The sequence below is a fragment of the Colletes gigas genome, unplaced genomic scaffold (genome assembly GCF_013123115.1).
Source record: "Colletes gigas isolate AHSC1104 unplaced genomic scaffold, ASM1312311v1 Colletes_gigas_Sc00014, whole genome shotgun sequence".
Lineage (NCBI taxonomy): Eukaryota > Metazoa > Arthropoda > Insecta > Hymenoptera > Colletidae > Colletes > Colletes gigas.
In genome coordinates this window covers 6,851,898-6,868,914 of record NW_025106643.1, presented here as the reverse complement: position 1 = coordinate 6,868,914, position 17,017 = coordinate 6,851,898, and the positions used below count along the sequence as shown (strand labels likewise).

The following is a 17,017-nucleotide window of genomic DNA, read 5'->3' as shown; positions in this document are numbered from 1 at the left end:
TATCTCTAACATATACTAAATTGATTATCTGTGCTTTTGTAACCCCTAATTAATTATTTTTAGTATAGTTAATAGAGGTTCTACTATATTAACTTATATTGACCTCTCTATTTCTGTATAAGAAATAAAAATTTTCGTATTCACGTAGTTTTTCCCTTTTGTAAATTGAATTCTTTTAACAATGTGATTTTTGTACACCATACCAATTGAATAATTCCACGCGAAATAGAATACCTTTTGAAATAAGTTTTCAAATTATGTTAACTTTGGATATGTTGTAGTCTTCAGCGATATTTTAACACATTTGTTTAAATATCGCATTAGTACGAGGAAAAAAAACTCGGCCGCGATTAACGATTTTGTTTGTGCACGTGACACTTTGGAAGGTTAGCGTTTGTATCGAATATGATCGCGGACTTTCTTGTAAGAAATTTTAAGTTTCTCAAGTCGCGAACCCGGCTTGCTCGTTCGGCAAATTAATGTCGTCGAAGCAGATTTCTTATAAATAATGCACTTAGACAGCGGTTTGGTGTGTTCTTTATTTTGAATGCTCAGGTTGACTTTACAAAGGAAAAAGTGACATTTTTGACGATACTCGCGGTTTACATAATCTCGGTTCTATTGCTATTGGTGGAAAATGTTGCGGATGGGGGTGTGCAAATTTTGATTGATTGGTGGTTGACGGTGGTAGTGGGTGTGACTATTTCTAATTCTAAGGGGAAGTGCACGGCGTAGGAATTTTCCGTTCGGGGAAAGTTCCGGAGGTCCCTGGTGTCGAAACCAATGCGTGTCCAAAAAAAATAGTAAAGTGGCCGATGACAACTCACGAGCACTGCGAATGTTGCGCTTTTAGAGTTTATGATTTTCATAGGAATTTTGTAACAATGGATCGGTAGGGGACTCGAGCGTAACGAAGGCACGCTAGCCGTAGTCATAAAACGCGTGGACAAAATCGTGGGCCCGGATGCACGCCTGAACATATCGCCCCCTTGACCGGTTACGGTCAATATATGTATACTCTATCAAACGATTGACAATATACAGGATGTTCGGCCACTCCTAGTCAAAATTTTAATGAGCGATACTAGAGACCAAAATAAGACGAAAATCAAGAATACCAATTAGTTAATGGAGACTTCATTACAAAGTTATTAACGTTTAAAGTCCCGCCTGTAGAATGGCAACCCGCTAACAGCTGCGTTCGCACGGAAGGTTGCGGCAGGCCAGTGCTAGTCGCTGTCACGCAGCATGAAAAATTCTACTTACCGACATTATCGACAGCCTTAGATTTTTTCCACTTATGGAAATGAGAACACCTTACGTTGAATAAGATTCAAAACTGTCTTATGAAAATCCAGAAGGGCATATCAAAACTCGCCCGACGAGACTTTCACAGAGAAAGGGTGAATGCCAGTTCCAATACACAATGTTGTGAACAAAAATCACCCATACGCGATTATACACGCACCACGATTGTCCACAGTGTCCACAAGTATCCGCAAATAATCCTTTCAGGCACTAACCACTATGCAATTAAATAAGCACGCACCGCAATTATGTTATTCGAGAGTGCCTATGTGTACGTGCACCATGATTCTTCCGAGTTACTTACGAATAAAACTGTTATTAATTTTAAAATACACTCTATCTTAAAAATGTAAAAAGGAATCATAGGATAAATGAAATTTTCGCATCGATTTCCGTTCACGTCGAAGAATGTAACAATACTAGCAGCTGTCTGTGCCATCGATCGACGAGGTTCAGAGAAACAAATGCCGAACAGGCCCCGATTCTACGTCACTCGCCTCGCTTATCTCTCTCACACACACACGCACACACACACAGACACATATGCACTCACACTCAGCGGAGACAAAGGGCAGCATCGGCACGTGTTCGGCCAGCTAATCAGTCGTAAAAAAGTATCAGTCAAGCTAGTTGACGCGACACATTTTAGACATATTTGATTCAGTTATGTATTAAGTAGCATGTAAGAAATACAGTGATATAAACAATCAGCGAATACTTATTAAATTCCTTTTTACATTTTTAAATTAAAGTGTATTTGAAAAATTAATAACAGTTCTATTTGTAAGTAACTTGGGAGAATCGTGGTGCACGTACACATAGACACTCACGAATAACATAATCGCGGTGCGTGTTTATTTAATTGCATAGTGGTTAGTCCCTGAAAGGATTATTTGTGGATACTTCCGGACACTGTGGATGATTGTGACTGTGTGATTTTTGTGCACAACATTGTGTATTGAAAGTGACATTCACCCTTGCTCTGTGAAAATCTCGTCGTGCGAGTTTTGATATGCCCTTCTGGATTTTCATAAGACAGGTTGAATCTTATTCAACGTAAGGTGTTCGCATTCCCATAAGTGGACAAAAATCTAAGGCTGTCGATAATGTCGGTAAGCAGAATTTTTCATGCTGCGTGAGAACCACTAGCACTCGCCTGCCGCAACCGTCCACGCGAACGCAGCTGTTTACCGGATTGTCATTCTACAGGCGGAACTTTAAATGTTAATAACTTTGCAGCGAAGACTCCATCAACAAATTAGTATTCTTGATTTTCGTCTTATTTTGGCCTCTACTATCGCTCATTAAAATTTTTGCTATAGGTAGCCGAACACCCTGTATGTGAAATCACTTTCATATAAGATTCACCATGGTTAATTTTATAATTTTAATTTGATATTCGAAATAAGCGACCCCAAATAGACACATTAGACCATCAATATTAAGATAATTTCATTCAATACTCAATGAGTTATCGATTTTTGTCCACATTTTTTCAAAATCAGCATGCCCAGTTACTCAGGTATATTAATTTTCAAAAAAATTCATTAAGTTTTGATTTTTCCGTCCGCCATATTGAATTGACCATTTTGAATTCGATAATTTTTATTCAAAATTTGATATCTATGTCCAACACAACCTAGAGATACCAATTTTCTAAAAATTTACAGCAGAATTCACTGAGTTACTGAATTTTGTCCATTATAGCTGGATTTTGCCCACTGTGCACCATGGCGGTTCTAATCAACAGGAGTCCGGTACCACACGTATTTGAAACTACATACAGCGACTAGTTAACAAAATATGTAAACAAATATATTTGAATTATATCTATTTTAAAAGCATGTGCGGCCTTTTTCTGTATGAAAAATTAGGAAATATGAATTAATAATTCTTTAACAATTTTTCCAAAAAATCTGAAAAAATTACACATTAATAGTCATAATGTTATGCTATAGCTGTAAAAATATGAACATGGTCACGTAAATAATTAAAGCAATGTAAAGCTTTCCCACCATTTTTTAATCATTTGTTATTTTTTTGACTGCGTTCCATCCCTTCGAAAAATCTGAAAAAATTAGAGATTACTAATTCTTTTTCCTTATTCGGCTAGACCCTTTGATTGTTGATCTCTATTCAATTAACAATATGTTTTTCTCTCTCGGTACTAACGACACAATACCAGTGGAAACTGGTGTTGGAAGCGATTCTTCGTGCGAAGTCAGCGAACAAAAACACGTAAACGGCCGCGGTTTAATTGTCTGTATGCCGAAAGACTTCGGCGCCAGCCCAACCTTCTAGAGCATCACGTATGCATACAGAAACGGAAATTGCGGCCGAGTTTCTTCCTCTCGGACGATCGCGATATTTAAACACTATTTTTATCTTTTAAAATTATTTATGTAATATTTGAATTAATGATTGGAAAAAGAATAAGATTTCTATTCTTATAGAAACGAATATTATCTTTTCCCAATCATAAATTCATTTAAACCTTATCATGCATAAACAGTAATTATTGAAAAGTAATGGAAAAACAATTTTTTGTTAGAATTCTTAAAACTCTCTATGAACCTTACAAATCTTACGTAAAATGAATTTTGACCACGCCCCCCTCTGCCTTCATAAGAAAGTGTAGGAAAACACTGAACCCAACTGTCTCGTTTAAATACTTTACGTAATTTATGGATGAGCCATATACTACTAGGTATGTATGTACATTACTGAACGTTTTTAATAATATGTGCTCGTACAAAAGTTTTTTGTACATTATTTATTCGTATTGCGCTGCATTTTAAAGAATATACTAATAAACCAAAAAGACTTAATAAATGGAGAAAATTGTTAAGAAATGATTGAATTACCCTACTGGTGAGGTCATAATCCTTCAGAAGGCATACCGCCACCATAGTCGCGGTTTGATTACCCGCTTTCATGTATCTAATTAGCTTTTGTATATGCCAAAATTCTGAGGGTACTTCTGGTGCATCGTCTTTCAAGTGTCTGAGTTCATCATCGCTCTCCGACTCAGGCTCGTCGTCCGAACTTTGGTCTTCATCTTTTTCGACAATTGGACGAACTTGAGGCCCGAACGGTTCTCCAGTAACCAATGACACCAAAGGCATTGGTGGTTCTTCCGGTTCTATTACTTCTGGAATATCCGGTTCTATTCTTTTATCATGTAAAATGAGGAAAAAACCATTATTTGTTGTAAATTGTGTAAAAGCAATATTTTATTGGTATATACCAGGCGTTTTCCAATGTTTTGTAAGACTCCTTTTTACATCCAAAATACAAGCAAGAATTCGTCTATTAAAAAATCTTTGTTAAGTTTAATTTAATTTATTCAAAATAAAGTTGTTTTGATTGATTTTGATTAATTAAATTATTTATTAATATAAAAAAAATTAATTAAAGACAGCTTTTCTTTAAATTATACACTAATAAAACGCTTCTACTGATAAATAAACTACATTTATTACATTAGGTGTTGCAAATAATGAGATACAAAACAGAAAATTATAAAAATCCATATATTATGTCTTGAATAAGGGTATTTAAGTGAAAGACGTGGATAATTTTATAAAAAAAAGATACATTTTAACAATTTCAATGACTTTGAAATACATACAGTAGATCACAAAAGTAAGTAAACATCTTGTGTCTTTATTGTACAGTCTGCTATTAAGGTGTATTTTTGTACTATTTGTGTTATATTATAAATTCATGGTGTTATGTTGTATTTTGGTTATGTTGCTTAATGATTGTAGTACACCTTTTAATTTGTTGGTTTACATTTAACATTTGTGCTATATTTCTTAGGGTTATCCGAAAATATGGCTGAAAAAAGACATTTAACAAATGAGGAGAGAAGAGTTGTTATTAATATGAAAAGAGAAGGAAACACTTATCGAGAAATTGCTAAATTTTTTAATAATACACCGGCAGTTATTTTTATAATAGTTACTATTTATAAGAATACTGGACGAGTTTCAGTTACACCAAAATTTGGACCTCCAAAGGTTACTACTATACGAGTAGATAAGAGAATAGTTAATATTTCTAATTCAGATCCTTCCATCAGTTCCAAAAATACGTAGAAAATTATTAAGTGAAAGTAAAATTCTACCATGCACTGAAACTATCCGCCGTCGATTATGGGTTTTAGGAAAACATAGACGCGTTGCACGAAAGTTACCCTATTTAAACAAAAAAAATCTCATGAAATGAATAGAATTTTACAATAAACATGTTTTGAAACCTATTACATTTTGAAAAAATATTCTTTGGACTAACGAATCTATGATTAGATTAAAGTATAGCCATCTACGAATGTATATCTGCAGAAGACAAGCAGAATTTGCACCACATGAGTGTGAAAAAGCAACGTTAAAATCAATGGAATAAGGTATTATGGTTGGGAATACTTATCATATTTTGTAGCAAGGAAAATAATTATCTTAGAAAGGATTAATAGGTAACGATTTCCTGCTTCAACAGGATAGTGCACCCATTCACAAAGCGAAAATTGTTACTCAATATTTACAAGAAAGTAAAATAAATGTATTAGAATGTCAGTTCAAAATGGACATGATTGTGGATATTAATCCTTGTATATAATTTTTGTTTACTTATTTTTGTGGCATACATTCATAACATGTTTTGCTTTTTTGTTTTTTCTTTAAATAGAACTTTAAATAATTTAAATTTTTTGATTTAGTTATTTAAGTACCTTTGTATAGTATGAATAGATATTAATTTCATTTTATAAAAATAAATATTTATCTTTATACACATACTTTTTCGTAACATACTGTTTACTTACTTTTGTGAGCTACTGTATGTTGTCAAGTTCATTGACATTCTGAATAATTGTTTCGTATGCGTATAACCGCCGCCGTCCGGTCTTAGTTTTAGAAATTAACGCAAAAATATCCTTATAGTTATAATAGTTGACTACTGACATGCGAAAGGCTGAACTTAAACCATTCCCGAGCGACTACTGATACAAAGAACGCTTCTGCATATTCTTAGATATTTTAGGTATAAATTGAATGGTGTATAAAACACATTTTCGCTACGCCTTAAACTTTAAGCAGTCGACTCCTGACACAGTTACTTTACAGTGCAGAGTAAGTATAGGTAGAGTAATAAAATGCTATTAAATGCCCAACTTTCCACTGTGTAAGACACGAAGAGACATTGTTCGGGAAGATTGAAACACTTACTACGATGATAAAGATTGTCACGAAGGTCACCAACATGGTAAGAAGAGGAAACAAAACATTGTCCCATAGAAAATTAAACAATTTTTTACAACACGTAAATGCTTCATATGAGGATTACTTGGCATTGCACACTGACGTATGCTGGTTGAATATTGGAAAAAGCTTGTGGCGTTTCTTTGCATTAAGAAATGTAATATCAGAATTAAAAAAATGAAGGATATTCAAAAAAAATTCAAACACACTAAGTTACAAAAACAATAACAAACAATATGTGATTTAATAACTCACACAAATGGTTTCCAAAATCAGTTAAAACTATCGATTGCAGAACTAGAAAAGCAAAAATTATATCATTAATTATATCATTTTCCACCCTACAAGGAAATTAAAAATTCATATCCAGATGTAAATTTTGTGAAATATGTGTCAGTGATAGAAGATTCGGATAAACAATTCAGAAAAAGATTTAAAGACCAACTCATTAGAAAGTGATATATTGATCTTCAACAACCCCAAAGAATGTATTGTCGAAGACCAAGAAATTCTATACTGGAACTGTATAAAATGCAAGTTGATACATTTCTATTGAACAAAAACGAACATGGATTCGAATTTTTTAAGCTATTACCCGTCGATAAGCATCCGAAATTTGTGGATTTAGCATTAAAGATTTGTTCAATTTACGATTTCACGCACAAATGTGAAAGCAGCTTGTTTGCTTTAACCCTTAACGGTTGCAAGTCACCTCTGATCTGACAACAGAATTTGGTCGCTGCGGTCGTATGAAAAGCTAGCAACTGTTACGGGTTAAAAAACATTAAATCTAAATATCGTATGTCATTAATAATTCATTCTTTGCTGAGATTAACAACAACGATCATATTAGTTGATATACCACTACTGGTCAATAGAGTAATATGGCCACAATATTCTCATTCGAAACTTGGTGTCGGTATATATTTTTTTATAATTAAAATTAAAATCAATTCTTAATCTATAATCGATGCATGGATATGACCACAGGCTGCAAAGATACAACTGGAGGATAGCTTCGATGCTATGCCCGGTTCAACGAAAACTGGCAGGAAATATGTATAAACAGTTGCACCAGAGCTGAAACAGAATGGTCAGATCCCTAAATAGTAGGAAAGAAGCTACTTTTTTGAACAAAAAGTACTGATCCTCAATATTAATAAGATATTATTAATGAAATATTATAAATATTATTACATAATAATGTAAATAAGGAGACAAATGCAAATACAAATTGAGATACGGAAAACTATATTTCAAAATTTAATGGACCAGGCGCCTGCGGTTGAGAGGGAATGCCGGAAGTGGCCTGAAAAGACACGGCGCGAACTCTGTGATGGCTCACTAGAGTTCCTGGTCCCCCGCCAGGCGCCTGAGGATGGTCACCGTGAGATTTTAGCCGGTAAGAGTCCGGCATTACCCGTTGGCCCTCCCTTCGGGCGGACCCGCGGGTGTCCATGAGGATTTTCCCACGTACAAAAAAAAAAGTGAGTGTAGTGGCAAAGAGTGAGAGTAAGTAAAGAGAGAGAATATTAGATTACTAACGGTTAAGAGGTTTCCCAGATCTGGTTGGAGGATAGACCAACTAAAGAGTGGGAGCGTAAAGCGTCAACGAGGTAGAATTCCTCAGACCAGCTGTACACTAAAATAATTGTATAGTCCGGGTCACGATATAGCGAGCTCGTAAAGTCGGGTAGACGTCAAAATAAAGATGGAAACATCTTTAGCTGAAAAACTACCGGGACTAGCGAATTGACAGAAATACGAGCAGATAAGACAATAGTTAGGGCCGTATGAAGAAATGTTTTATCCAGTGTCGCCATTTTTAGAGGTACCGTTACAGGTAAAGGTCTTAGCCAAGTCTTTAATATCTTAATTTACTTGCTCATAATATACACATATGCAGGTAGAAAATGAAAAAAGGTGACGTACACAGAAAGGCATTCAGAAATGCACCCTCAAGCAAGCATTCTGATTGTATTTATTTCTCGGAATTAACTTTCTAGTTGCAATGATTGATGTATTTATTTTATTAGTCTGAATATGTAATTATTGTGTGCAATCGAGTAGTTCAAATTTATTGCCTAACAATGTTCTACATTTTGTGTTCTACATTTACATGTGTCTACGGAGTAAGCTGACCGAGTAAAAACAGAAAACGATTCAAATTTGGTCTATAGTTTAATATATAGTTTAATATTAACTTTATATTAAATACAAGTATCAAGTACAAGGTACTTAATCGATACTTAATCGAAGGTACCTATCGAACACCTTAATCGAATATATGAAAATATTCAGTATTTTTTCGTAAAATAGCTGCCATTTTGCCATTTTTTGTTTTTTTGAAAAAATCCTAGTTCATGCTATAACCACACTCATCTATATTAAGAATATCGTTGGTTTTTGGATTTCGGATGACTTATTCGCACGATATCACATACGCAGTCGGTCGCCGTTCGTAAAAACTGTTGTTTGTTGATCAACAAAAACAGCGTAATCAATAGATATTATGCGTTGCAAAAATTCGTAAATATAGCTAAATATATAATAAATGTATCTACAAAACACTGAATTAATCGCTCTTTAATAGCCAGCAAAAAAAAATCACAAAGAAACATGTATTTTTCGTGCCTATAAGGTAGTATGGCCCCTTAAGGCAATAGGGCCCTAAAGCTATTAACACCAGTCGTTAATGAAATGAGTCACCGTGCGGCCTGACACCACCGTTAGGTCAGGGTTTTTTCAGTGTAAAATAAAATAAAATGGAAGTAACAGTGCACCAATCAGAAAAGAGAAATTTTACTCTGCGTGCATCGCAACAGAAATAAACACATTTTAAACAACTCTGGTTTCATCATTTGAACTTTGGTAGCACACAACATGGACGCTGGTCCTTCGAGTAAGTCGACACTTGACGTGCAATCTCTCCAAAAGCTTGAAGATCTTACGATCATCACAAGCCCCAACAGAAATTCTTATGTCGACGACTTGATCATCGATACCCAGAGACGCGACGAAGTAATACAACTGCGAGACGACATCATTCAATTGCTCCAATGCGGCGGATTTCACATCAGGCAATGGGCATCTAACGATACCTGTTCAAGAATTAGCTTACTTCTTGGCCGCCACAGGTCTCATTTGTAGCACCTCTCGGGCACGCTTTGTGCTCGGGAGAATCGCTAGTTATGCGTCAAAACCGATTTTGGACATTTGCACATGATTGACATGTGCACGCATCGATCTTTCTGCGTGCCGGTTGAAATCTCGTGGCGGCTCAGAACGCAGCTATTAGCATAGTCTTGTTCTGACCACCTTGGTAGAAAGTGTGTTCCTGTGATCAAGTCTTGAGTTCCTTTGTTCTTTGTGCTTTGTTACATCTTTTCGTGTCTTAAGTAATTTTCTCACAATCTTTTAAATAAGGCACAAATCATAAGTCGCTTGCAATTAATACAATTGCAAGGGCATTATGTATTTGAATTAAGATATAATAACGGTCATTTCTCACATCTCAATCTGTGCTGGAAATGGCGATTAATAATAACAGTCATTTCTCACATCTTAATCTCTGCTGGAAATGGCGATCGATAATATCGTCATTTCCTTAAGAAATTCATAATCATCTCCCAGTGATAATTGACTCTCACTGTATACGCTGCTTTGTTAACAAATTGACTTAAACCTTGTTCAAAAGTTTTGCACCATATTCATTTTTCGCGAACCTTCCATCTAATCAGCATTTTCAATTTATACAGTCCACGAATTCAGACATTTTGTAGTCCTTCGAGTCCCAATAAGAGCACTGAACTCCTTATCGACAACATACAATCACACGACAAAAGCAACAATCAAATTAAACCAAACGACATTCGAGAAAACACTCAATTTCTTAATCCTTCCCACAATATCAAATTTCATACCACTCGAAGCAATCAAGCACGACTACACAAACATACCATCAAACATCAAACTAACCGATCCCTCATTCAACCAACCAGCACCAGTCCAAATGTTATTAGGTCTGGGTCCCACTTTGTCGATCCTTAGCATTGGACAAATAAAACTTGAATCATCGCCAGAAACCGAACTCATCCTCCAAAAAACCCAACTGGGTTGGATTATCGGAGGAAGCGTCATGACAAAACAACCAAAAGGAATTCCAGGTAAGACAGGAACATGTCACACGACTGCCCTTCAACTAGATATGGACAGATTCTGGAGGCTGGAGGAAAGCCCAAACAAACTACATCTTTTCCCCAAGGAAACTGCAGTAGAAGAGCATTTTGCCGACAACACGCACAGGTTGTCAAACGGCAGATTCGTAGACGCCTTACCCTTCAAGGAAAATCATGAGCAATTAGGCAATTCGCGCTCCAGCGCATTAAAGAAATTTTACTCTTTGGAGAAGAAATTGAATGCCGACTCAAGATTGCGAGAACAATATTCGGCCATAATTAAGGAATACCTTGATTTGAGTCATCTATCCGTAGCCGAAGACATCGAACAGCCAGGTTTCTATTTACCACACCACGCGGTTTTTAAGAAGGGAAGTCAAACGACAAAGGTACGAGTAGTTTTCGACAGCTCAGCCAAATCTAGTACAGACATATCTTTAAACGATACGTTAATGGCTGGACCGTGCCTCCAGAACGACATATTCGCGTTAATCATTAGATTTCGTTTGTATAACTACGTTTTGATTGAAGACATCGAAAAAATGTACCGCCAAATTCTTGTACGCAGGGAGGATCATAGATTTCAAAGGATTTTCTGGGGGGGGCACGTTCAGATTAGCTGCAGCCCCATTTCTTGTAATTCGTTGCATACAGCAATTAGCAGATGACGAAAGGGAGCATTTTCCGATGGCAGTAAAAATTGCAAAACGAAATTGTTTAGCTTATAATGCGAACTGCTATATCGTAAAGCCATTTGACTAGTGTCGTTAAGACAATGGAGCCCTAAAGCCATGAACACCAGTCGCTAATGAAATGGAGAAGTAACAGTGTACTAATCAGAAAAGAGAAATTTTCTTCTTTCGTTAAGGAACCACATTTGTAATTTTTGGTGACACATATCTGGAACATCGGTAGCACATCACGTGCAACGCATCCTGACAGTTTTGGCAACACACATTCGTGCAACGCATCAACGCATCATTGGCAGCACTCTGCATGCACCGCAACAGAAATAAACACATTTTAAACAACTCTGGTTTCATCATTTGAACTTTGACAGCACACAACGTGCACGCTGGTCCTTCGAGTAAGTCGGCACTTGACGTGCAAGCTCTCCAAAGGCTTGAAGATCTTACAATCCCTACAATCCCCAACACTTTGGGAATTCTTGTATCACGTAGAATTAGCAACGAGACGACGAATGTGGTTATTCATTATTATCGTAGGGTTTGAGCTAATTGTAAGTTAAATAAAATTGTTCCATCCGTTAGATTGACCGAGGTGGACCTATTGAATTTCCGCCAAGATCACGAGATCTGACATCTTTAAATTTCTTCTTGTGGGGTTTCTTAGAAAATATGGCTTATGCAGACATTTGCACAACTCCGAATAATTTAAAAGAAAAGATTTTGCACGCATGCCACGAAATTTCAGCGGAAGTGCTAGGAAATGTTGGCAAATGCTTTAAAAATAGAGTAAATCATTGCATCCAAGCTGAAGGGTATATTTTTGAATGTCAACTTTAGTGAGGTAAGTCATAATATAAGAATAAAATACTACTGTTATTATCCAACACTAAAATTGAAATATTTTTTAAATCAATAATTTTTCATAATAAGTAGCTTAATACTTTCATATGGAAAATAACGAGCTACATCGATTGATACATAAAAAAATATGCGATTTCATTTAAGAAAATAAACTTGACTATGGGTGTTCGGCCGCCTCTGGGAAGAATTTACATGAGGGATTCTAGAGGCCAAAATAAGACGAAAATCAAGAATACCAATCAGTTGATGGAGGCTTCGTTACAAAGTTATTAAAGTTAAAGTTCCGCCTGTAGAATAGCAATCCGCATAAAGCTGCGTTCGCGCGGAAGGTTACGGCAGGCTAGTGCTGGTGGTTCTCACGCAGCATGAAAAATTCTACTTAACGACATTATCAACAGCCTTAGATTTTTGTCCACTTATGGAAATGCGAACACCTTACATTGAATAAGATTCAACCTGTCTTATGAAAATCCAGAAGGGCATATCAAAACTCGCTCAACGAGATTTTCACAGAGAAAGGGAGAATGCCAGTTCCAATACACAATGTTGTGAACAAAAATCAACCACACGCGATCATACATGCCCCACGATTTTCTACAGTGTCCGCAAGTGTCCACAAATAATCATTTTGGGCACTAACCACTATGCAATTAAATAAGCACGCACCGCGATTATGTTATTCCTAAGTGGCTATGTGTACGTGCACCACGATTCTCCCAAGTTACTTACAAATAGAACTGTTATTAATTTTTCAAATACACTTTAATTTAAAAATGTAAAAAGGAATTTAATAAGTATTCGCTGATTGTTTATATCACTGTATTTCTTACATGCTACTTAATACATAACTGAATCAAATATGTCTAAAATGTGTCGCGTCAACTAGCTTGACCGATACTTTTTTACGACTGATTAGCTGGCCGAACACGTGCCGATGCTGCCCTTTGTCTCCGCTGAGTGTGAGTGCATATGTGTCTGTGTGTGTGTGTGTGTGTGTGTTAGAGAGAGAAGCGAGGCGAGTGACATAGAATCGGGGTCCTGTACGGCATTTGTTTCTTTGAACCTCGTCGATCGATAGCACAGTCAGCTGCTAGTATAATTACATTCTTCGACGTGAACGTAAATCGATACGAAAATTTCATTTATCCTGCGATTCCTTTTTACATTTTTAAATTGAAGTGTATTTTGAAATTAATAACAGTTTTATTCGTAAGTAACTCAGAAGAATCATGGTGCACGTACACATAGGCACTCACGAATAACATAATTGCGGTACGTGCTTATTTAATTGCATAGTGGTTAGTGCCTGAAAGGATTATTTGTGGACACTTATGGGCATTGTAGACAATCGTGGGGCGTGTATGATCGCGTGTGGGTGATTTTTGTTCACAACGTTGTGTATTGGAACTGGCATTCACACTTTCTTTGTGAAAATCTCGTCGGTCGAGTTTTACTATGCCCTTCTAGATTTTCATAACACAGTTTTGAATCTTATTCAACGTAAGGTGTTCGCATTTCCATAAGTGGACAAAAATCTATGGCTGTCGATAACGACGGTAAGTAGAATTTTTCATTCTGCGTGAGAACCACTAGCACTAGGCTGCCGCAACATTCCGCGCGAACACAGCTATACGCGGATTGTCATTCTACAGGCGGAACTTTAAATGTTTATAACTTTGTAACGAAGCCTCCATCAACTAATTGGTATCCCTGATTTTCGTCTTATTTTGGCCGCTAGAATCGCTCATGTAAATTTTTCCCAGAGGTGGCCCTGTATGTATACTCTACGCGTCCACCCATCTAATAAGTTTAGAATTTTGAAATATAAAGAAATTCATAATAATAGAATAATAATATCTTGGATGTAGAGTTTATTTTGTCAATTATCAGTAAAAATTCCGTTATAGTATGCGTAAGAAAACGATATTATTAAATACATACGTAACGAGTTGAAACTTACGCTGGTATTGGATCAATGGATATTTTCTTAGCAGCCCTCTTCCGTTTCGGCGGCATGGCTTTTTATTTATCTGCAATTATAAAAATGATCAGGCCTTAGAATACCATATTTCATCCAATCGTAAGAAATAGCTTACAATTTATGTCGGTTCCTCTTGTATTTAATAGATATGACTGAAGCTCGTCTTCTGTTCAACGCCAAGTATCGATCAAACAGTGTATACAAAGTATAGAGGGCAGAAATGTCCATCTTGTACAATGTGCGCGATGAAGTGTTTATTTTATGTATGTACATATAAACTCCGCATTTGTAACTATTAGAACAAGTATTTTCATTTTATCGATTCGTAAATGGCTGTCAGATAAATTTTTCTGAACTTATCTATGTTTCTATAAATATCGATTGAACAATTTTAATTAATAAAAACATGTTCCATGTATAAATTGATGAAATAAGTACTTTGCGATGTGTTATTTATTGACAAGGACAAATAGTGTATTAATTAATCACATTAATCAATAAGTTTCTTTTTGTATAAATGGCATTCTATGAAGAAAGGGAAATTGAAATCTTATGAACAGATTTTAAAAGTAAAGGAGATATGAACATTAAACGACATAAAAAGAAATAAAACTGTACTATGATTATGAAATTTAAATAATTCTATATTATTACACTATATATGTATGTATGTTTACCTGTCTTTTCGTAAAGAATATTTATTTTTTGTGTAAGTAATAAGTTTATTTCCAATCTTTAAAACCACATTATATATTATAAATACACTGTTCAGCCTCCATTGATTTGTTTAACATTTACAAATGACAGTGAAGGGATATAAAAATCGATTGTTCTCTATTCTAAATTCCAGGTTAATAGTCTAACAAAATTTTGATCTCTTCAATAAGCGTATATTAAATAAATATAAAATCATTACTTAAAAAAATATTAACGGAAATTAAAATATAAAATCGGTTGTAATGCTCGGAAATGAAAATTGTTGACGAAATATGAATTTATGCTATTTGTATATGAGGAAATATGTGTCGTATAACCGTAATATAAATATTGATTACATTATTAAATCGAAAGGTAAGTGATAAATGCGAATTTAAATGTAATTTACAATTTAAAGAATTTTATATCGTCAGTCACAGAATGAGGTATTTACTGGAAAGTCGAAAAGGTGGAAATAAAGAACTTATAGTGGTTTGTAAAATCGATAAAGTCAAATGTTCCGTATACACATATATGCTACTCCGTTTTCAATGATATTGTTTTTGATATCCTTATCAGTATGGCTTTGTATATGTCGATGGGGATTCCGGTATAATTTAAAAGATAGAGAAGTAATTTTTTCAAATATTAATTCATTTCTATTTTATGTTTTGATTTGTTACAATTTGAATATCAAATTAAAAATATTCATGTCAATACGTAATATAATATTTTATACTGACACATGTCTTTAGATCCTTACCTGTTTGATTTTATATTTCATTATTATCACGTTGTTAAACATGCTTTTTCTGGGCCATATGGAATTTTATTGTGATCGTCCACGAGAAGTAAAAAATTAATCACCGCTATTGTGACAAGTAATAACGGTAAATAGTTACAGATATGCTTCTAGCCATTTTTTTCTTAGAAAAAGAAAACACATTAATAAATCGATATACAGGGTGTTCGGCCACCTCTGGGAAAAATTTGAATAGGAGATTCTAGCGGCCGAAATAACACGAAAATCAAGAATACCAATTTGTTGATTGAGGCTTTGTTAAAAACTTATTAACGTTTAAAGTTCCATGCCGACTGGAAAATTTTTCGGCGAAATAGAAAAAATTTTCAAATCGTTTTGGAAAAAATATTTTTGGCTACGAGGATCGATTACAACCATTTTTGGTCAATAGACATACCCCCGAAATCCTAATTATTTTCGAGAAAAAAAATTCAGAGAGGTGCATAAATTTTTCGGCGAACAAAAAATTTTAAATCATTCTGGAAAAATTATTTTCGGTTGCGGGGGTCAATTCCAATCATTTTTGGTTACTACACATACACCCGAAATCTTAACCACTTTCGAGAAAAAATTCAGTAAGTGGAGAAATTTTTCGACGAAATTAAAAACTTTCAAATCATTCGGAAAAAATTATTTTTAGTTGCAAGGGTTAATTACAATCATTTTTTATCATAGACAAACCCCCGAAATCCTACTTACTTTCGAGAAAAAAATTCAGTGAAGTGGACAAATTCGGCAAAAGTAAAAAATTTCAAATCATTCTAAAAAAATTATTTTTGGTTGCAAGGGTCAATTACAATTGTTTTTTATCAATAGACATACCCCCGAAATCCTACTCACTTTCGAGAAAAAATTCGTGTAGGTGGACAAATTTTATTAATTATTTTTGTTAATAACTTTTTAACGACACTTCAATCAACAAATTGGTATTCTTGATTTTCCTCTTAGTTTGGCCTCTAGAATCTCTGATTAAAATTTTTCCCAAGGGTGACCGAACACCCTGTATATTCCAGTATAGAAAAATAAATATGTGCAAAATAATTTTTGTATTATATTTATCATCTAGAATTAAGTTACAATTTTGTACCGTTGTACTTTGAATTTATTTGTATTAAATTTATTTTAGATAACCTTTTTGTTTCTTCGTATAGAAGAATTTCAGGAAATCATTGAAATAAAATAGTAATGATTGAAATATTCAAATGAACCGCGTTTCGATATTAATCGATTCGTATCATTGA

At 34.8% G+C, this 17,017-nt stretch overlaps 1 protein-coding gene across 1 annotated transcript in view; it reads right to left on the bottom strand.

The window, feature by feature from the left end:
• Positions 1 to 14,313, bottom strand: part of LOC122399674 (armadillo repeat-containing protein gudu) — a 307,238-nt gene extending 292,925 nt beyond the window's left edge. Inside the window, exons 1-2 of the mRNA XM_043400525.1 lie at positions 14,258 to 14,313; positions 4,173 to 4,479 (exon numbers count right to left, since the gene is read on the bottom strand). Of these exons, the coding sequence (XP_043256460.1) occupies positions 4,173 to 4,479; positions 14,258 to 14,313 (363 nt within the window). The remainder of the gene's footprint in view (positions 1 to 4,172; positions 4,480 to 14,257) is intronic.
• Between the last annotated feature and the right edge of the window lie 2,704 nt (positions 14,314 to 17,017).